General features: G+C 41.4%; 1 protein-coding gene and 1 long non-coding RNA gene across 2 annotated transcripts in view; one reads left to right on the top strand and one right to left on the bottom strand.

Moving 5' to 3' along the window:
- PRKCI (protein kinase C iota) overlaps window positions 1-22,848 on the bottom strand; it is a 60,956-nt gene that overhangs the window by 14,860 nt on the left and 23,248 nt on the right. Inside the window, exons 3-12 of the mRNA XM_053311279.1 lie at window positions 19,632-19,721; window positions 17,743-17,793; window positions 15,884-15,969; window positions 14,563-14,703; window positions 13,296-13,341; window positions 12,230-12,285; window positions 11,746-11,922; window positions 10,763-10,860; window positions 9,672-9,758; window positions 3,940-4,075 (exon numbers count right to left, since the gene is read on the bottom strand). Of these exons, the coding sequence (XP_053167254.1) occupies window positions 3,940-4,075; window positions 9,672-9,758; window positions 10,763-10,860; window positions 11,746-11,922; window positions 12,230-12,285; window positions 13,296-13,341; window positions 14,563-14,703; window positions 15,884-15,969; window positions 17,743-17,793; window positions 19,632-19,721 (968 nt within the window). The remainder of the gene's footprint in view (window positions 1-3,939; window positions 4,076-9,671; window positions 9,759-10,762; window positions 10,861-11,745; window positions 11,923-12,229; window positions 12,286-13,295; window positions 13,342-14,562; window positions 14,704-15,883; window positions 15,970-17,742; window positions 17,794-19,631; window positions 19,722-22,848) is intronic.
- On the top strand, window positions 174-2,049 carry LOC128351599 (uncharacterized). The gene is made up of 3 exons (XR_008319900.1): window positions 174-276; window positions 949-1,078; window positions 1,213-2,049. It is a non-coding gene; the product is annotated as an uncharacterized LOC128351599 (long non-coding RNA).

The raw sequence follows: 22,848 nt of genomic DNA, 5'->3' as shown, positions 1-22,848 counted from the left end.
AGAGTCTTCGGTAGCGAGGCAGTCACCTCCTCTACATCTGAGTCTTCAACCAAGCCCTGGCTTAGAAAACTTTTAAAATATCGAAGCTGAAGAAATAATCTCTGTAGAATCTACTAAGGAAAATAACTATTTTTGCTGTATCCAAACCTCCCTCTAGATCTTGGACATCCTCCTTGACATCGAAGCTGACTGCAGATCCAGGTGGGGAAAATGCACCTTGATGTCGTGGAGTGCTTCTTCTCAATGTCGATAGAGACTGTAAGGGTGTCAATGCAGGTGAGATTGACATCGACTGGTAAGGTAGAACAGAAGCCGAAGTTGACAAAGTTGTTGTGGCACTTGAGTTGATGTTGAGAGAGTTCTTGAACACCCCTTTGGTACAGAGATAACAGGTGTCTTTTCCAGAATTGATGGGGTTTTAGATAAAGCTGATCAAGTCATAGGCCCGTTGACATGGAATACTGGTGATTGGCGACTGTTAGCGACTTGCATCCCTTGAAGTCAATGGAAGAGCAAGTTGCTTATATGGGGGTACTGACACCCTGCACCCCAGTAGGAGACAGAGTCTTGATGGCCAATCTTGAGGGTGGTGTTGAGCCCCGATCCCGATGCTTTTTACAAGTCGGAGCTGAGAGCTCATCGTCAGAGGACCTTATTTTCTTCTTACATTTTATGTCTGAGAAGAGGAGTCATCCTTTAAAATCGAAGGCTGTTTGAAGACATGTTCAATGGTCAATGGAGAGCACCAGGTATTAAGGGTTTAGATTACACAGCTGTGGCAGCTGTTGATACTGAAATCAATGTTAACATAGACCTTGGCATTGGCATAGGGAGCCTCAAAGCCTTGTCTAAGTATCACTCAAAGTCATAGTGCTTGACTCTTTAATGTTTGTCAAGAAAACGATGTACAGATTTTGCAAGACGCCATATTATGTTTTTCACCCATAGGAGGCCGGATTTAAGTAACATAAGAACAGCCCTGCTGGATCAGGCCCAAGGCCCATCTAGTCCAGCATCCTGTTTCACACAGTGGCCCACCAGATGCAATGACACCAGATTTGTGAACAATCTGTTGAAGGTAATTTCCTGCCACACTCCATGCACTTTTAACAAGTTTTTTAAATGTCAATTTAAACCAAGAATAAACAGTAAAAACAGTCTAAATCAAAAGCAAAGGTCCTAGCAATAATACTATTTCTCTTAAACTCACAGAACCAAACCGAAACCGAAGAGCAATGACTAAGAAAGTGTCGATGCTTTGGCAGCTGGAAAGGAACTGACAAATAGCACCCTAACCGCCCATATAACCGACACTTTGCATGCATGAGGTGGAATGTGAGCACCACAAAAAGCTGGAAGAATCCATTCACAAGGTCCTGTGCAGGCACAGAATCCAGGTTTATGAATTGCAACATATCGTGATCCAGACCTGTATTTTTCCTAGCAATTAAGCCACTGAAGACCTCATCTAAAGGAAGCCCATCTCTCTCTGTAGAGATTGGTTGACTGAACTGATGTAAAAATTTTAATTTCCTCTAATTATTATCAAAAAAGCTTGAGCATACAAAAATAATGTATCAAGTGTAGGTGGAAGTCATGTCATACATTTTTCTATTACTTATATAAAAATAATTTCAAAATTGTATGAACACAGAATATTCCAGTCTTCTGTGGAATGCTGCTCTGTCATCAGAAGCTCATGAAAACAGCTTCCAACAGCAGAGCAGCACACCGCAAGAGGACACAACTTTGAATTAGCAGAAAACCCATTTCAATCTGTGTGTCAATTTTGCATTATGCATAGGAGGTAACCATGACAATCTTCCCATTTCTCACCCCAACCTAGGTACAGATTTGCTGCGTCTTGCCAATAGATCAAGAAAAGACAGCTTGCACAGGTTTAACTGATGTTCTGGTAGTGATCCATTGACATTAATAAAGCTGGGTTCTGTGCCTGCGCAGGACCTTGTGGATGGATTCCATGAGGCGCACATGCTCCGCCTCTCCTCGTGGCACCCATGCTCCACCTCTCATGCTCAGCGTGGCCATTTATTTTGGCAGTTTGGGCACCATTTCCTCAGTTTCTGGATGACTGCTATGGAAGACGATCATGTCAAAGGTTCTCCTCAGAAGGCAGGAATAGTCCTTGTCTTGACTAATATTTGAATTTTTTTCTTCAACTTCTTTATGTCAACAGATCACTACCAGATCATGCAGGTGAGCAACCTGTTTAACTGGATAATGATCATTTGCCAATCATAAAGCTGGGTGTTTTAGTGAGCTTTCCCAGGTAGAGGGAGCAGGCAGTTATTGCAACACCCTCCTTAGGATGCTCCTCCCAAAATTTGCCGACACAGCAGAATGAAGATCAATAGCATACTGTTTTACAAACGGCTGTTCACATGACCAGGTAGCTGCTTTACAAATGTCCTCAGTATGTATGCCCAGTAAATGAGCAGTGGACGAGGCATAATCCTAGTCAAATGGTCCTGTATAGTCCTTGGAGGGACTACAATCTGTAATTTATATGCTAAAGAGATTAACTTGACCAGTCAATTAGATAAAAGCTGCCTGGAAATATATTGGCCCTTAGCTTTGCCTTTATAGGCCACAAAGCGCAACTTGCATTTACAAAAGTGTTTAGTTCTGTCCAAATAAAATAGGAGTGACCGGCAGACGTCTAAAGCATGTAGTAATCCCTCCAGAGGTGTAGTAGGGTTTCTAAAGAATGTTGGTAGAACAATACCCTGATTCAGGCAAAAGTCTGAAACCACTTTAGCATGGAATGATGGATCTAGCTTCATTAGCACCTTGTCAGGGAAAACACTAGTGTAAGGTCTATCCATATGCAGAGTAGTCTACTCACTAACCCTCTTGACTGTGGAAATGGCCACTAGAAAAACCGGTTTTAAAGTGACCAGCTTCAAAGCGGCAGTTGGGCATTTAAACACCATATCTATCGAGTCTGCGCCAGATGTCAAGGGGTTAGACTGGGCAGCTGCTAGAGTCCCCAACATTGACCTCTATGTCGAAATCAAAGGGGATGGGGACCAAGGCATTGGTGTCAGCAGTTGAAGCACTTGCTCATACTACACTTAAAGACACAGAGCTCGATTTTCCAAAGTTTGGTGAGAGAATGAAGTGCAGATTTTGCACGACGAAGTATTATGTTTCTTGCCCAAATATAAAAGACAGCTGTTGTGGTGGTCAATGAATGGGAACTTGCTGCCACAATCAATGCATCTTTTAAAAGTCCTCTTCACATCCATTTGTAAAGTCAAATGTAAAAAGCAGTTAAAATTTAAAAAAGATGACAGAATCTGATGCCCAAAAGGCAAAAGAGTAAAAATAATAAACTGACCAGACTCATAAAGCCACAAAAAAGGAGTCCAATCAAGATCTGAGGGAATGGCGCCCAAACTGCCAAAGCACAAGAAGTGGAGCATAGGTGCCACGAGGAGCTCGTGGAACCCACTGTGAAGTCCTGTGCAGGTGCAGAATCCAGCTTTACGAATGGCAATGGATCATAATCCAAATAGAATACATTCTAATATAAAGGTACATATAGCAATAGCACTTACATTTATATACCGCTCTATAGCCGGAGCTCTCTAAGCGGTTTACAATGATTTAGCATATTGCCCCCAACATTCTGGGTACTCATTTTACCGACCTCGGAAGGATGGAAGGCTGAGTCAACCTTGAGCCCCTGGTCAGGATCGAACTTGTAACCTTCTGGTTACAGGGCGACAGTTTTACCACTGCGCCACCAGGGGCTCCTCTGCATTGGTATTTGTACTTTTCACACTGCATGTGTATTTGATTGCATAATTGCACGTGTGTTAATGACAGCAGCTTGGTCAAGTCATCATACATCTAAATATACAAAACCAAGTTAAAATCCACAGTTTAAGATATTTCAAGATTTGTGTCTCTCACCTTGCACATGCCATAGTCAGTCAGTTTAATATGTCCTTCAGAATCCAGCAATACGTTGTCTAGTTTCAAATCCCTGTATATAATTCCTCGTTCATGAAGGTAATTTAATGCTAAACTGATTTCTGCTGAGTAAAACCTAAAATAAAATTAAAATATCATGAGCCAGTGCATATTAAATACCGTCTCTTTCTAAACTTCTTAGCCACCCCAAGTCCCCTGCCCAGCAATCCAAGAAGTCTCTGTGCAAGAGCTATTTCTGCTTACATCAAATTACTTTTTGCCTTTTTCACATGCATTTTCCCTCCTCCACAGCTATTCATTCACATCATAGTCACTTAAGCAACTCAAGTTTTAGGTTTTTTGGAAAGCTGAGATATGACAGATATAATCACTGATTACATAATTACTGGCAGTAAACTGACCCTCTGAACTTCAGCTAGTTCCAAGATCTGAACCACACAAAACAATTCCCCTCCCGCTGTCCCATTCAAGCAAAAGAGTAAAACTAAATAAATATTAGATTTCTAGATGGTTTTAGAGACTTTTTGAGGAAGGATGATCTCAAATGAAGGAAACTGAGGAGTTTCCAGATTGTGTGGTGCTCTACTGCAAAACCTGAGGACAATAAGAGTTGCTACTCATCACAATTAAGTACACTGTGGGATCAGCCATCCATAGCCTACCATCCATATGATGGAGTAAACACTTTGCTCTGCATATCTGTGAGGACACAGGGCAACCCCCTGGTGGTTTATGTAACTGTTCATGGCAATGAAGACAGAGCAGCCCCAAAGCACTGGAAGGGAGGCATGAAGAGTATTGATACTGTCTTGGGTTCAAGGAAATTTATGTGCTCCCTGGATTCAAGGAGTATCCCAACGGCACTGATAATAAGATCTCTAAAGTGAGTGCCCCAGCCTATGTTGGATGCAGCTGTAATGATTGTAGTGGTACTGGAAACACAAAAGTGAAGCCCCTTTTTCAGTTTCAAAGGGACGTTTACCAACAGAATACATTGTGGACTTGGAAGGACCATTTAGTAGCTTCAATGACAGGAAGACATGAATATGCTGAGGAATCACTTTGGGTTGGGTGCATATGGAGGCAGATTAATCATAGCTGCCATGAGGCTTAACAGAAGACACATGGACTAAAGCAGACAGGTTGGCAAAGAGGCTCTAAACAAAGCCCAAGACCATGTCTAAAAAGTGCATCATCCTCGATGGATGGAGAATAGGCTTCTTTAAATTGACTGCAGGACTGAAAGCATTTAGAATGGGAACAAGTTGCTGGCAAGAGGGGATAGGAAGAGCCAGTTGTTAATGTAATGCAACATGGTGACCCTTGTCAGCATAGATAAGTGGTCACAGCAGCTGTACACTGTGTGAACATTCTCGGTGCCACAGATAAGCCAAATGGTAGAATTTTGTACTGATATCCCTCAGATCCCATCTGGAACTGAATAATTGGGAATAAAATTCTTAGCAGAGTTGAGCTGAGGGTCCTTTTCCAATCACTGCTTTGAAAAGTAGGTGAAGACTTTATCTAGAAAATAGGAGTGGCATGAAAGTTGATTTGTGGAAGCACAGAGAATTCGATGGTATATAGACAATGGAGAGAACCAGGATGTTAGTCATGGTTTGCTGCCAGCAGGGGGTTGGGGGAATTTAGTAGGCAAGTTCTAACAGTTGGGCCATGTACGTAATGCACATTTGGGCTAAGTGGATAGTTTGTTCTTGCTCATGAGGGGTGTCGAGGAGGAGGTACAGATCTACTTATAAGATTGGGAAATTGAAGGCTGCTGATAAAAGGAGACACTAATGCAGAAGGTATATGTAACTCTCTGATTTTAATGGGTAGTTCCACAATTGGATTGAGATAACATAGCTTGAGTCTAAAGCATACTCATGAACCAAGCAGTGGAAGGGAGTTTCTGTACTCTCTAGAGCAGGGCTACTTAACTTCAGCTCTCCTGCAGATGTTGGCCTATAATTCCCATAATCCCTGGCCATTGGCCACTGTAGCTGGGGGTTATGGGAGTTGAAGTCAAGAACAGCTGGGGGGCCTAAGTTGAGCAGGCCTGCTCTAGAGCATTATCTGTCTTGGATCCAAACAATACTTTATCATCAAAGGGTAAGTCCTATGAAATTGATTGCCGGGAAATCTAGGACCAACAAACGGAAGTACTTTTTCACACAACGCATAATCCACTTGTGGAATTCTCTGCCACAAGATGTGGTGACAGCCAACAACCTGGATGGCTTTAAGAAGGGTTTGGATAACTTCATGGAGGACAGGTCTATCAACGGCTACTAGCTGGAGGGCTATAGGCCACCTCCAGCCTCAAAGGCAGGATGCCTCTGAGTACCAGTTGCAGGGGAGTAACAGCAGGAGAGAGGGCATGCCCTCAACTCCTGACTGTGGCTTCCAGCGGCATCTGGTGGGCCACTGTGCGAAACAGGATGCTGGACTAGATGGACCTTGGGCCTGATCCAGCAGAGCTGTTCTTATGTTCTATATCTGCACCCTAGCTTTATAGGCTAACCCAGAATCAGGCAAGTCTTCCGAGGGTGACTGCCCTGTGACAACTTTAGAATCACCGTCTGCCCCTTAGCTAAGCAGGGTCCATCTTGGTTGCATATGAATGGAAGACTAGAAGTGTGAGCACTGTAAGATGTGGGATGGAGCCGTACTGTAAGACCCTCAGGGGACAGAGCCGATCTGGAAAGATCAGAAGGTTTCAAGTTCCCTCCTTGGCTTATCCAATATAGGGCTGAGAGAGATTCCTGTCTGCATCCTTGGAGAAGCCGCTGGCAGTCTGTGAAGTCAGTACTGAGCTAGATAGACCAAAGGCCTGACTCAGTATATGGCAACTCCCTATGTTGCTTGGTCAGTTTGAAGGCTTCCACTTGAAATACAATGGCAAGGTGCCATATATTCTGGGGGAGGTGATGCAGGAAGGAGGATAACTTATCCCATAAGAAATGCTGGTAATAATCCAAGTAAGCATGCAAAGCTATAAAGCAGAAGCAGAATAAAATCTCCATGTATCAAGTTGCCTCCCCTCATGGGGTAAGGGAAGGCTCACTGTTTAGAGTGCGGCTGTGCTGCTTCTGACATCACTGATTTAAGTATAGGATGCTTAGGCAAAAATTAAACAGTTCTGAGATAGAATTCTTTATGTATTTGCTAAGCTGTGAAAAGTGCCATAAACAAAGACGGCTTATCCTAGGAATGCTTGTCAACTTCCAGTACGGCATGAAGCATTAGTAATGTGACAAGAAGGTAAGTGTTAATGATAATATAAGATCAAAGATGGAATCATTTAAAGTTGGTGTGGGTTCGTGGACCTCCAGACCCAAAAGAGGATACTATTCTGGCTACTTGTTCCATGTATAGTCTTAAATCCTGTTACTGGTAATCCAGTTTATCATCCATCAACTCCATTAGTGTTGAACATGATGGGAAGTCCAAAGTGGTGTGCACGAACTGATTTTTTTGATTCGATTTGTGCCTGAATCAAATCACCCCAATTTGTTTTGTGAACGAATCTGTCCCCCCAAATCACCCCAGATAAGATTTGATTAGATTTGGATTGATTCAGACCACTTATATAGGTCCTAGGGGCACCAAATGTGGGCAATGGGTAGGTCCCCATGGGTGCCACCTACCACCCAACATTCAAGGCAGTGGGGCACTTGGTTGATTTTTAATAATTTCTTTTAGTGTTTACTGATTTTGTATATTTCCGCCATAGGAAATAATGGGGATCCGAAGTTGCCTAACCCGGATCTCCAGCTTTAATTTTTTTTTTTTAATGAATTGAGGAAAAGTTATTATACACCAAAGAATCCGAACACTTGAAAAATAGTGACTACACATTTTGCTCCACAACTCCACTTTTACAAGGGCTAGAACTTAGCTTTTTAAAATTTTATTTTAAATGAAAGCTGGGAATCTGGGGAAATTGGTAGGAGGAATCTATTCAAATCGAATGTGCTGCGATTCGACTTGGACCCAAATCAAGGTCAATGCAACACAGGGGAAATTTGTTCTGTCTCCAAATCAGCTAGATTTGGGTACAAATTGATTCACACATGCCTAATGTCCCCCACATGCTTAGAGTCCAAATCTTACAGGCCAAGGGTGACTTGTAATGAGGTGATGTAGCAAGTAGAGGAGTATCTGCACTCTTTACAAATGGTTTGGGAGCAGGAGCCCTTGAAGCTCACAGTGCATATGTTGGACATGTATCTGGAAAGCCCAGGTGGGGTCAGGCGATTATATCCCTGGAGCTTACAACAAAAGTGAATGAAGATCTTAAGTGAGAAAATGAAACCTTGGAAATAGTAGCAGAATGTGGATGCGGTGAGGGAAATGCGCATTCAGGATAAACATGACAACTGGAGAAGTCCCAGTCTTTACCTCTATATCTGGATAAGGGGTGAGAGGACAAGTATTTGTAATCATGTGGTGTAGAATGGGACCCTGATTGGCCAAGAAACTGGCAGGAAGCATGGCCATTCTGTCATTCTTCTAAATAATGATCACGGGCACAATTATCGTTATAAAACCTTCCACTCTAGCCTTCATGCGGATAGGTCACAACTGATGACTGATAGATTCTGGAATGGTGAACTAGACCTCAGGATCAGTTTTGGTTCTAGTGAACTCCATTGATTCTTGAAGAGGTGGTAGGTTGTTTTTTTTTTAAGATCTTCATCAAAATTGGCTAAGAGAAAAATGAGGAACAAGAAACTTGTGCTGTATTTCCCCCCCTTATCTCTCCTTCATATGCTTAATTGTTTCTACCCACAGACTTAGATTTCTTAATTTTATTTGAGACTGCAAATGCTTTGACTGAGGTTTCAGTTAAGTATGGAAACTGAAACCAAGAGACTGACCAGTTTCCATCTAGGAACAGTAGATTAAGCAGATAGTGGAGGAGGATGATCAGCATATCTGTCAGGTTTAAGGATTGCGGGATTGGCAACAAGGGTTTATGAGTTTTCATTCTGTGGTTTGCAGACCTGTGTTAGGCTGACAAGGCCATAGGTGGTACAGACACAGATACAGAATCAATAAGTCAGTCTTTGGAGAAAATGGTGTTCTTGTTTAGCCAGTTTAGGCAAAGGATCATTTGAGGCTTAGCCAGTGAATCAGAGCCAAATAAGGTCTTAGGGACATAGGAAGCTGTCTCAAACTGAGTCTGTCTGAACTTGGGTCAATCTAGCTCAGTATTGTCTACACAGACTGGCAGCGGTTTCTCCAAGGTTACAGGCAGGAGTGTCTCAGCCCTATCTTGGAGATGCCAGGGAGGGAACTTGAAACCTTCTGCTCTTCCCCAAGTGGCCCCATCTTAGCTTGCATGCAGAGAGCCCCGAAATGGGCTGGAAATGACCTGACCTGACATTTGAGCAGCAGGAGGGCCCACAGAGGAGGTTTTGCCATCTCCACCACCATCCTGGATGGCAGGGGGCAGCTGCCGGGGGGGGCGGGGGAGAGGCGGGGTACGGGGCTGGATTGGCTGGTGGGTGTTAGAGGCAGGGAGAACTAGCGCACAGATTGATGTGATGTGATTGACGTTCACAGATTGTGATTGCAAAAAACCACACACACACACATTCTTAACAACTTGAGGCAAAAGGAGAAGCTCCATGTAACAGAAATCTGTTCTTTGCTGGAACTTGTAACTATGCAAAAACCAGTCCTTGCCCTACAGAAACACATACCTAGCATGCTCTTCTGGCAATTTCCTCTGGCGCTGCATATGAAACATGAGATCCCCTCCATTTACATACTCTATAACAAAAAATAGTCTGGAACACAAAATGAAAGTTATACAATGAATTATTATTTATCATATGTTCTCTCTGTAATCATGGTTCATATTCTTGTCACCAATTCACATTTTCCAGAGTATTTTTCCCCCTCCTCTTTGTCTGATTTCCCCCTCCTCTTTGTACCTACTAAATGTATCTATCCATAGATACCTTTTCAATATGACCAAATTTATTTTTTTACTCTTCCTTTCACTGATGGGGGGGGACACGGACCAAACACCTCAGGATACATTTTTGAGGGTCATTGTATTAATTTTTGTAGCAACTCCAACCCCCACCCCCAATATCTATCTATCTATCTATCCATCCATCCATCCTAAAGTGTAGTACTTATTTGAGAAGACACGGTCATTCAAAAGAAATTTGTCACCCTTTTACTTTTCTACAATTTCTCTCACCCCCTGTTGCAAGGCTTTCTAATCTCAATATTGGGAACTAATTCAATTCAATAAACCACTTGATCCACTAAGTATTATATTCACTTCACCTCTTCTTAAACATACTTGTCCATGCTTAAATGTCTTAACATTACAAAAATTCATTCTACATGAAAGGTTACAAGCTCTACTGTGAAAAAAACACGTTTTGTACATTCTAGATTACATCCTCCTTATAAAGCTTTAATGCTTTATATGATCTCACTCTGCAACACCTGTTCTTTCCAAAAGCTATGGCCCTCTTAATCCTCATTAAGGAATCACCTTTCCTGTATTCTGTTTTCCCCCATTATGCTATCCTAATTCTTTGGACAGTTTCCTCATTCAGTGACTACTCCTCTTCTGAAAGTCAATTTTGCAGCTAAGTGCAGATTTCTTCATATCTAATTCAGGAAGGAACCAGTCATTCAAGTCCTTTTTGATGAAGCTGCACAAGTTATGGCACCACTTTTTGCTAACTACATCTTACCAGAGAAATTTCAATGCTATATTATGAAAGGATCTTGCAAGAGAGAAAAGACAACAGTCTTAGTGCACAATTACCTGCTTTCTGTTTGGAAACAGGAGTGAAGCCCAACAAGGAAAGGATGATTTGAAGCCTGCTCAAAGACATGTTTTTCTGTCTGAACCCAATCAATATCCTATTAAAGGACAAACAAAGTCAGAACACAATTTTCTTTGTAATATCTTTGGTAAAATGCCAATTAAACTGTAAAAGCAAGGAGGACTCCACACACCAGAATAACTGGCCCTATCTACCTGCAACACAGCACCCTTCCAGTCACTGTTGCTGGTTTCTATCTTATGTTTTAAAAAAGAGAGAGAGAGAGATTGTGAGCGCATAAATTGAGGTTTGCCAACATGTTTGGCATTAAATTGCAAGTCCACTCTTGATGCATGGCTAAATGCAGTGTTGTCGCACTGAAATATCTCTCAGTGTATAGAGAGACTACGCATGAGTGTAAGATGTTTGTCTTTACAAACAGGAAGGGCCTATGAGAATTCAGCGAATAATAGTCAACTTACCTCCTCTTTCAAAATGCAAGAGTTAACTGCCGAAAAAGTTGTTCAAATGACAACAGTCTCAGAAGTTAATCAAGATTAATAGGAAAAGGTTAATTGCATCAAATATACCTTTCAAAGTTCATATATTGCATGCGGTCATAGTGAGATAAGAACAAGGTTATAATAATCTGGTACTTGTTCTATACAGCTTTCTAGATTCTACTTAATAAATATGTTATCTGGATCTAAATAACCCTGTGTCTATGGGAATTTCTAAAGGAATTTCTATAGGAAGCTGTCAACTGCCACCCATCCCCACTGCATTATGTGCTTCTCTGGAGGGCCCCTGATCCTCAGTAGTTACTTCTGGATGGGGTTAGGGATTACAGTGGGAAAGGGTGAATGGAAAAGCCCTTTATATATAATGTAATGCACATGACAAGGAATACAGAACCACAACTCAGATAATATAGTATCTATGGATTTTAAATAATTGTTAATGTAATAGAAATATTGCTTACCTCATCATCATTGACAAGTTCTTTTTTCACAACTTTCATTGCATAAATGCGCTCTGTCTTCTTTAACCGAACGAGGAGTACTTTTGCATAACTCCCTCTCCCTATAACGCGGAGTAGATCAAAGTCCTGGAGACCCAAACTGGAGGATACTTTGCCACTTTCTCTAATACTTGTTGCCTATAGGCAGATGGAAACATTTCATTAGTCTTCCCCTAGAAGTACCATTGGCCCTTCCCAACACCCACTGTTCTATTAATAATGGGTAGCATCCAGACCAAGTCCCATTAAAATTAATGGGAGAAGCTAGGCATGACTAATTTATCTTGCTGATTTCAATGATGCTTAGTCATGACTTATTCTGAATGCTACTTAATAAGTACTGATAAGAGTAGAACATGTTATATTGATGTTAAATATAACCTTCTTAAAGGTTCAGAAATGCACTAATAATTTTGTGCAAACCCACATATAAGAATTAAATTACCTCCTTCTCTTCACCAACATGGTCCAAACTTTCATGACTTGAAGGATATGAAATCACTGAAAGTAAATAAATGAGAACATATAAGAACAGCCCTGCTGAATCAGGCCCAAGGCCTATCTATTCCAGTATCCTGTTTCACACAGTGGCCCACCAAATGCTCCTGGGAAGCCCACAGACAAGAGGTGAGGGCATGCCCTCTCTCCTACTGTTACTCACCTGCAACTGGTAATCAAAGGCATCTTGCGTCTGAGGCTGGAGGTGGCCTATAGCCCTCAGACTAGTAGCCATTGAAAGACCACTCCTCCATGAAGTTATCCAAACCTCTCTTAAAGCCATCCAGGCTGTTGGTTGTCACCACAACTCGTGGCAGAGAATTCCACAAGATGAGGAAGTTATGGGACTCTTCATGTAAATGTTTCAAAATGTTTTTACTTTCATGGTGCTAAGTTTTGCTTTCATTACAAAAAGGAAAGGAAAGGTTGTGCAGTCAGGTTGGTGCTGACTCCTGGCGACCACAGAGCCATGTGGTTTTCTTGGTAGAATACAGGAGCGGTTTACCATTGCCTTCTCCTAACAGTATGAGATTATGCCTTTCAGCACCTTTCTATATCACTGCTGCCCGATATAGGAGTTTCCCATTTTGGGGGAAACACACCAGCAGGGATTCGAACCAACAGCCTCCTGCTCTCTAGGCAGGTTGCTTCCCCGCTGTGCCATTAGGTGCCTGAACAGTTTAAGAAGCATAGCTCTACCCATTTTAAAATTTCTCTCAAGACCACATATTTGTACATGTCTCTCAAGACTACATATTTAGGTTTTAAGAGCAGCATGGAGGACACAAGGAAATAATTCACTAACTTAAACAGCAAGATAACAAAATTTAGCTTCTTGTTTATTCTAGACGACAAAATAAGGGTTTAAACAAATCAGACTGACAAACCCAAAATATGCTAATATGTGCAGACTTATTTATTTAGCATAATTGTATACTGTCCACTACCAAAGTCTCTAGGTGGTTTACAACTGTCTTTTTTGTTGGTTTAAATATAATGAGTACTGATCTTACCTGGTTCTATGTTATCATGATGAACTGATGACTGATCCATAGACTCCTAAAAAAAGCCAAAAGGACAAGATCAAAGTTTTCCAATTTTCCACTAGAAACTGCCATTAATTCAATTTATGGGCAGTTCAACATTGCAACCCTGTACATATTGATCTGGGAGTAAACCCCTTTAAACTTAGTAGGACTTGCATAGGATTGGGCTGCACAAGCCTCATATCAGACAGTGCTGAGTTTGTTGTGAAAGCTAAAAGGACCCACATGTTTCATTAAACGACAACAGACTGTATTGAATTGGTCTGCAACCTCTGCTAACTGGGCAAAGAGGTATGTGACAATTCTCTTACATGTAGCAGGATTGTTTCTACACAACACCAACTGAGTATCTGTCTAGCAGCTGGTGTCTCTCGTGTTTCTTTTAGATTGTGAGCCCTTTGGGAATTATTATTATTCTTCCTATTTAAACCACTTTGAGACTTTTTTCATTGGAAAATGGCATATAAATATCATCCTCAAGAATGACACAAAGCATCCATATTGGCATAATTCAGCTAATCAAAATATATACAAAAATACTTTCAACAGAAAAGGAGAGCAATATGTTACATTATTTTCTACTGAGGCAATATAGCCAGACATTAAAACCTGAATAAAATGAGTTGTGAGGAATCTCAATTAGGGGTGGGTAAGCTGGCTCAAAGGCTTGAGCCCGAACTGAATTGGCCCCATAAAGAATGGGGCTGGCCTGAGGTCGAGCCAAGCTTGGTTTGGTCAAGCTGACTCGAAAGTGGCTTGAGTGGCCATTTTGTTCAGGGTGAGTGGTGGCGGCTATTTTGTTACATGGTGTATCATTTTCCCTATTGGTTTTTCCCATAGCTATGAAGAAGTTATTTAACAACCAAGAATCTATAATACATAAAAATTCCTTTAAAATTACCTGAGTGCCCAACTGCCTTGCAGATTGGGTAGTAGTTGGCACCCATTGGGCCCCACCACTCAACCCGTTTTGGTGTTCCTAGACTCCACCCATGGGGAATTATGGGGCCACTTGGCATCCCCATTATTCCCTATGGCTGAACCTTTAGAACTGGCTCAAGCATGGTTTGACTTGATGGAACTGGTACTTGAACCGGGGAACCTGGCTCAAGCCCAGTTCAAACTCGAACGGAACCAGGAAAACCAGTTTTGTGCACACCCTAGTCTCACAGTTGATAACATCATAATATATTAAAAACACTTTCAGATAATCACAACTATCAATATCACTTACAGGTGGTATTGCATGCCGGCCACATTCTATGCTGACAAGTTTGTGACATTTTTTGTGAACGAGGAGTTTACAATTGATGCATTTATATCCCTGGCGCCCCAATCCCCATATTCGGTCAGTACAAATGGCACAATGAGCTCTCTGAAAAACAAATATACACATGACCATAAACTATCAGTATCTAGATATTAGTACTCAAACAACTATGAACCATTTAGCAGTTATAGTTAGCCAACCTCCCTCTACTGATATTTTATTAACACAGTAGATAATGCCTAGGCCAGGTAACAATACTCTACTACACACACCATCAGATTTGCTTTTCACAAGCCCATTTTTAAATGTCATATCCCATTAACTTCTAGATCCCAGTAACTTCCTCTATAGAACCTGTTTAAGCCTCCCTAAATGCAACAGCAATTCTATCCAGTCTGATCACTGATGAGAGGGAGGAAGTGAGGGAAGATTTCTATTTCCATCTCCAGTGCTTCTTATTCTTAGAAGGAAAGCAGAAACAATCTTTAAATTGTTTTCAAGACTGCACAACTACCCCTAGCTCCAATGTGAAAGCAAGATAGTTGACAAGGGTACTAAGACAAAAGCTGAAGTAGTGCAGTTTGCCATCCTTACCAGCTAGGTATCAATTTAGCACTATTCTGTACTGATGGAGCAAAGTTGCAAAGAGACTGGGCTATGAATTATTAGGAAATCCCTGGTTTAAATCTTGCACACCTTTTGCCATGAACTCACTAAATGGCTTTATGCAAGCTAGCAGCCACAACTCCCCTATCTGCAATAAGGTAAAATAACTGACTTACTTTATAGGACTTTTGAAAGGACTAGATAGCGTATGTGAAGTGAACTCTGTAAAGCACTGCATAATGCTCATTAGGAAGCTTCATTTTCTACATTTGTCCGGCTCAGTCAGGTACTCAGTAGTCACAAGTATGCATACCCAACCCAGTGGACAAGTTGGGATTTATAGCTGATACTTTGACTTTGTGTAAACACTTGAAACGCTTTTTCCTACTTAAGGACTGAACACAATTTAAGCAGTACAGTACATTTAGTTGAAATCTAATCAGAAATAAAAATTCTACAGATAAAAGTTTTATTCTATAAAAAAGCAAATAACCTCTGATTTGATTGGAAGCTGATAAACTAAACTTGATCTTTTGAGGCCCATTTTCTATTTATCAGCACTTACATAAAAATGAGATCATTAGGAAAAAATACATTTTAATTAGGTGAAACCATAGATATTAGGAGAGGGTAACTACAGAAGAAAAGGTACTCAGGGTAAAATCTATTTAAAACGTACTCTGTTAAATCGCTTAGCTTGGAATGTATGACCATTTGCACAGTAGAGCTTTCGCCATCGCCGTGCACCTCGACGATAAATAGACTCTAAGGAAAGAATCAAACCGAGGATTATAAAACAAGAACTATACAAAAGGCTGTATGCTTCACCCCTAGCTATCAAATAGACTCGATCTTCCAAATTCAAGAAATATGCAGATCAAGTATATTTCAATAAGTTGTATTTGTCAAAGGCTGGCAAAGCATAACACAGGCTATGTAACTTGCATACTTAGTGCTGCAAAACCCAATACATAGTTATTGCTAAGAACTAATACCTATAATACTACTTTATATATAAGTAGTTTTTTCATACATTTTCCATAGAAACTTGGTAATCCTTACAATCACCCTGTAAGGTTGGATCAGTATTATCCACATCTTACACATTGGGGACAAGAGTGTATCTGCATAATAGATACTGATTTGTCTAACATCACTCAATAATGTCATGGCTGTGGTAAGACTTCAGCAGGAGATTTACTGGCTCACAATTTGTTTTCCTAATCATTACACTATGCTGGTCTACCAAAGTTACAAACCTTGAGTGCTATCCATTACTTATTCAGGGACATTTAATATTACGGTAATTTATAAAGCCCAGGTGCCTACTATTATTTTATCTTTAAAGCCAAAAGGTCTACCCTACAGAAGATTAATGGCATATATTTATAAGTATGCATGCTCAAGGTTGTCACCCACATGCCATGTGAAAACTGTTAAGATAGCAACACACTAAACAGATATAAGCTGGAAAACCAAATGAACATTTTCAGACACTGAAGAGTCTTAAAATCACCATGTTGAGTCTTATCCCTGAGCTACTAAAGTCATGTTTTTCACTCCCAGAAAACCCTGTCACAGTATCAAAATCAAACAGATACCATTTCTTCCTTATTGGATACTTCTATCTGAAATGTACTACCTAGACCAAAATAGAGATATGAAGATGAGAGCACTAAAAATTTCAACATTTAGGAAGGAACCATGAGGATGTGGCAAGTGGTAGTCCTGGAAGCAAGCAGCAGGGAAAACCTTTGTCTTAATCTATCCTAATGCAATCATTACACATGTTCAGTACCATACACAGGCCACAAGTGAGACCTATTTACACAAAAGCCTATAGTTAAAAGCAGATAAGAGGGGGTGGGGAAGGAAGAGAAGTGCCTTCGACACTAGTGGCAACTCTTAACTTCTTTAGGCAAACCTCATATTCAAAATGAAACATATCAGCTTCCAATCATGGTGGTTGGAGTTAAATTCAAAGACAGTGCATACAAATTCAAGATATTCCTTTCTCTGAGAACTGGTGACATGTCGAAGGATATTAATAAAACCAGATACACGTCTTTAGAATCCACAAGTAATGGTGTGAAATGGTGGGGAGGTCATGAAAGCTATTTAAAAATGGTGGTTAGCTATTGGAATTAAACATGGATTAAAGACACTAAAGAATCTGAAAATCATCATCTTTTTCATTTTCTAAGTGCATTTTGATACTGTAAACTCCATAAACATAAAATACACTGTACTCCAATTAAACATATAATAGTATGATTTTTTAAAAAAATTAAAATGTCTACCCTGCTTATCTCCTCCTCAGATGGTTAGCAGTAAAATAAACCTACATTATAATAAAAACAATACACAATGGAGTGGCAATGCAACAACTAAAACTAAATATCAGGAGAGCACAGTAACATACTTAAACACTAAAAGTATTGACGGCCTGCAGAAACAACAAAGGTTTTAACCAGTGACAGAATGCTAGTATAGATGGTACTGTGTTCATCACTATGCACTGTAAGTCATTCTACTTACTATCTTCTCCAGGACAGGGCATTCCAGGCCGTTCTGGTACACAAGGAAACACTAAGGGGAGACCAATTATAGTGGATTAGTTATTTCAGTATATGTGATATGATACATGTTTAGGACTGTAGAATTATGTATCAGAAAATAAAGTCAAACTGCTTGGGTGCACAACTGTGATACCTAAAGATAGGTAGAGTTTGCAGTGCAGCAGCATCTAGCCCATATTGCACTATACAAGAAGTGTCATTTCAAGCAGTTGTCTCCTAGAGGACTATTTGGCAACTATACAAAAATCATATAATTGTTTTGTTCTAGTTACTCATGGCATTCCTATTCCCCCATCCACCTTCCCACTATGAAGATGGATAAAAATCTGAATTTTGTTCTAGGAGGTAGATGCATCACAACAAAGTGCATCCAGTACTGGGCACCACATTTTAAGGAGGACATTGGTTTGGTGGAACAGGTTGAGAGGAGGGCAACAAAGATGGTGAGGGGTCTGGAAATAGGGGTCCTATGAGGAATGGTTAAAGGACTAAATTTATTTATTTATTTTTTTTTTACATTTCTATACCGCCTTTCGTTAAAAGAAAACCCCAAGGTGGTTTACAAAAATTAAAACATACAATAAAAGCAGTAAAAACATCAAGCAATAAAAACATCAAGCTAAAAACATATAGACAAGCATAAAAACACGACAACAGCTAACAGATAAAAACACAGAGAAGCCACAGTAAAAACGATCATGTAAAAGCCTGGGTAAAAAGCCAAGTCTTTAAAAGTTTTCTAAAAGCCGTGATGGAGTCTGAGGAACGAATGGCCACCGGGAGAGCATTCCAGAGTCTAGGGGCAGCAACAGAGAAGGCCCTGTCCCGAGTGCACGAAAGCCGGGCCTCCCTCACTGTCGGCACCCGGAGCAGGGCCCCCTCAGATGTTCTTGTCAAGCGGGCAGTAAATAGGTTTGGCCTGGAGGAGAGAAGAATAAGGGGAGATACATGGCCGTCTTCAAGTGTCTGAAGGGCTGCCACTTAGGAGCGGACCTTTTCTCTGTTGCTCCTGAGGACAGAACTCCAAAGGGTTGAAATTATTAAGTAGCAGATTATAAAGACTGTCCAAAAGGAGAACATTCTGTCTCACACAGTGGTGGAATCTCCTTCTCTAGAGGTTTTCAAACAGAGGCTAAATGGCCATCCATCAGGGGTGCTGTAAAAGTTTCCTGCACTGAGTGGGGGGTTGGACTAGACCTTCTAGGATACTATCAACCCTAAACTTATATTATTCTAAAACAGAAACAGCAAACAAGACCACAGTCATTACAAGCAAACAAATACTTTATTCACATTTGCCAATAAGAAAAATTATTTTCCTTCCTTCTGTGCACAGGCCTGCATGGCTGCTGTTTAAAACCACACACACAAGTAAGGTAGCAGCCAAGAGTAAGCAAAGGAGGAAGGCATGAGAACTTCCTCTTATTCATTTAAATAAGTGAAGATTACTTGAGTGATATCTGGAATAACTTCAAACATTTAAGCATATTTATCCTCTAGAGAAACTTTTGTATGTAGAACAAATTTAGTCTTCTCAAGGTACAAAATTACATTCCTCAATATTTGCATATTAAACTTGTTTAAGAAAAACAAGATAGATAATATTTTCACATTACAACATTATAATCACTGATGCAGAGTGAAGGAAGGGGTAGACTGATCCCTTGATTAATAAAGAGTCTTTGAAGGCACGTGAGTCTTGTTGAAGCTAAGCTGGTCTGGATCTGGTCAGTGCCTGGACAGGTGAGTGCCTGAGAACTCTATGAATGCTGCCTTGTGTTCCATCATGGAAGAAAGGTGTGATATAAATGTAATAAACACACGCACAGAATATATGTTCTATTTTACCATGTATTAGAAGTTCAGAATCCTTGTTTAGTTCATACAGACGAAAAGCTTCTTCCAACTCAAGCTGAGAAGAGACAGTACACGGATCTCCTAAAAGAAGAAGAAAAATCATTCAAGGTATACAACTAAGTTTGGGTCAAGCTGCTCTTAATGAGTGGAGGGAAAGAATAATAATCTCTTTAGAATCCTTGATTTCTGCCAGCTCTGATGATCTTGGAGAGACTACCTATATGCTTTCCAAGCTAAACAAGGAAGCTTATGAATTGTTTATTTTAAAAATATTTTTACTTAAGCTTAACACGCAAAATCTGTCATTGCAATATACACCCACATGCGCTGGATAAACTAAATGTGTTCCAGTTTGCCTTGGAAACTATGCTTCTCTTATAAATAAGACCCTCGTTAGCCATGGTTTCATGTATCTGCGTTTGGGTCTTAGAGACCCAGTTTCTTTATCTGCAGCATGAAATACAGACAATTTTCACCTATCCATGGTTCCTGAGTAGCCAGAAACTAGAGTAGTTTCTGGCCAGAAACTATAAGATGTCATTTCTGGCTGCTATTTTGAAGTACAGAGCCATTTTGTGTCTTTTGTTTGGAAAAAATGTAAAACAAAAACAAAAACATAAGAGGCTTTGGGGGGCATTCCTAGAGACCAAGGTACTATGCTTTTCTACCCTTATTTCTGCCCCCTCCCTGCTTTTTTCGTGGTTTTTTTAAAGCTCAAGGAACCTAACCCCGCAATCCCCAGACTGAAGGTCTCTTTATTCACACTTTCATAATCTGTGGAAATTGGCGGTAATGGAATCTCCGCAAATAACAAGGGCCACCTGTATGCTTCTTTTATCACCAGCAAGACCTCCTTTTCAGAACCACCATGTCTTGCTACATTGAGACAAGGATGACAGATGCAAGACATTCTTGCCTGGAACGATGTGGAATACATACCACCACTAAGAGTCCCACTAAGCATTTCTTTTTGTTAGTGAAATACTGGACTCCACACATCTGGATTTAAGAGAAGCTTTATGGATTACAAGGATTTATTGACAGATTGCCATTGAGGAAGACCAGAGCAAGGCTAAAACACATTTGGCATCAAGGCATGAAGGGGTGGTGGACCAGAAAGGCACTTGAAGGGGTGGTGGGTTAGTTAGAATGGTCTACCCTTGTAGGCTTATGGATCAGCTTGTTTTCCAGACAGCCCAAAGAGCTCCAGTGTCCAGAATCAATTACTCTGTTGTCCTGATGAATCTCTAGAACTTGGAAATAGCCCGGGCTATCGACATGGCCATTCCTAAACATCCTCTCTGGCTTGGTGGAGCCTGTCCTGCTCCTTGGTTTACCTCAAGAGCTTAGGGCAATGAAATAACTCTCACAATGCCTGGAACAATGCTGGAGGAAGTCACAAGAAATCCAACCAAACATGGGCCAGAGCACATTTTAGGGACTACTCCATGGCGGTGGGGGCAGCAAAGAAGAAATGTTTTTTCTCCACCTCCACTGCATCTGCTCAGTGCAGACCAGTGGAGTTGTTCCGTGTAGCAAAAGGCATTGCTCCACACATCCCCCCCGGTAATGGGGAAGGAACCATCTACAGTCCACTGTGATCAATCTGCATGTCACTTTGCAGTTAAAGTCACTCTCACCCATGCCCATTTGGACTCCAGGGTTTGGGCATTTCTGGCCAAGTTGTGCCTTGGATACCATTTGGTCCTATTGAGTTGGATTCCTTTCAGTTAGTGCAGCCTGAGGATGTGGACAAAATCTTGGGCAGTGTGGGGGCAACATCACATGCTCTTGACCCTTGCCCTTCACGGCTAATAAAATCTTCCAGGGAGGGTACAGGCAGATTGCTGGAGGCTATAATCAATGCTTCTTTAAGGGTGTGCAAGATACCACTGTGCCTCAAAGAGGTGATTGTAGGACTATTAAAAAAAAGCTCTCCCTTGACTCCTCCAACCTGAACAACTATAGACCTGTTTCTAACCTTCCCTTTGTGGACAAGGTGATAGGAGCTTGTGGTGGCATTCCAGCTGCAGAGGGTCTTGGATGATATGGATTATCTAGACCCTTTTTAATCTGACTTCCATTCTGGATATGGGACTGAAACTGCCTTGGTCACTCTAGTGGATGACCTACACCGAGAGCATGATGGGGGAGTGTGTCCCTGTTGGTTCTGCTGGAACTCTCAGCAGCATTCAATACCATTGACCATGGTATCCTTCTGGACTGCCTCTCGAGTATGGGAATTGGAGGCACTGCTTTGGAGTGACTTCGGTCCTTTCTCAGGGGGGAGAGTCCAGAAGGTGGTGCTGGGGGACTATTGCTTGCTCCTTAGGCATTGGCCTATGCGGTCCCACAGGGTTTGGTTTTGTCCCCCATGCTGTTTAATATTCAACTGCTGAGAGAGATCATATGCAGATGACACTCAGTTCTCGTTCTCTCTCTCTCTCTTGTTCTGTGACTGATTGCAGCTTCCAGTTAAAAAGGGTAACTGGAAGACATGCTGTGGGGTAAGGAGTTTTTATCTGACTTCTACGCCCCGCTCTCCTTCTGGGTGGGGAAAAGGGTCTAGCCGAGGCTTTTCTGTGTTCTTTTCCTCCTCTTTGCTATCTGAGGCCGAGCTCACTCTGATTGTGTTTGATATCCTACCCTGGGCCAAGCTGCTTGATTGGTGGGGGTGAGAGCTGCACCTGTTTGGCTTCTGATCTCCTGTCCCGTATTAGGGTGAGCAGCAGCCAGAGGCACAGCCACTGGTGCAGGCAGCCTATGGGCTGGCCACCAAAACCAGGGATGGGACCGAGGGCTAAGGCCGACATTGTTTTTTGACTGCTGGAAGGAGGACTCCTGTTCATTTCATTGTTGCCTAGTAATTAGGCCAGGTACAGGCCTAATTAGGTACAGGTACAGTCTTGGGTTGAACAGAGATGGGGAGGTGGGGGATGACCCTGGGGCAGCTATACCATTGGTGGTGGTGAATCAACCAAGATATGGCACTGGTAGGCCAGCGGGCTGTTATAGGGGAAGGGAATTCAGAAATTTAATTGCCCTTTCCACTTCCAGCAGGCCTACCACCTCTTTGACCTTGGAGAGCAATGCCACCCACCCACAGAACCTCACCTTATTACTCTGCAATGCCAGCCAGGTCAGTTCAAAATATATCTGAGGTAGTCCTTGACTTGATTATGGATGAAGGAGCTATCCTGATATGTAT

The sequence above is a fragment of the Hemicordylus capensis genome, chromosome 3 (genome assembly GCF_027244095.1).
Source record: "Hemicordylus capensis ecotype Gifberg chromosome 3, rHemCap1.1.pri, whole genome shotgun sequence".
NCBI classification, from domain to species: Eukaryota; Metazoa; Chordata; class Lepidosauria; order Squamata; family Cordylidae; genus Hemicordylus; species Hemicordylus capensis.
Note: the sequence above shows the minus strand (reverse complement) of the source record. Positions and strands in the feature narration are given on the sequence as shown.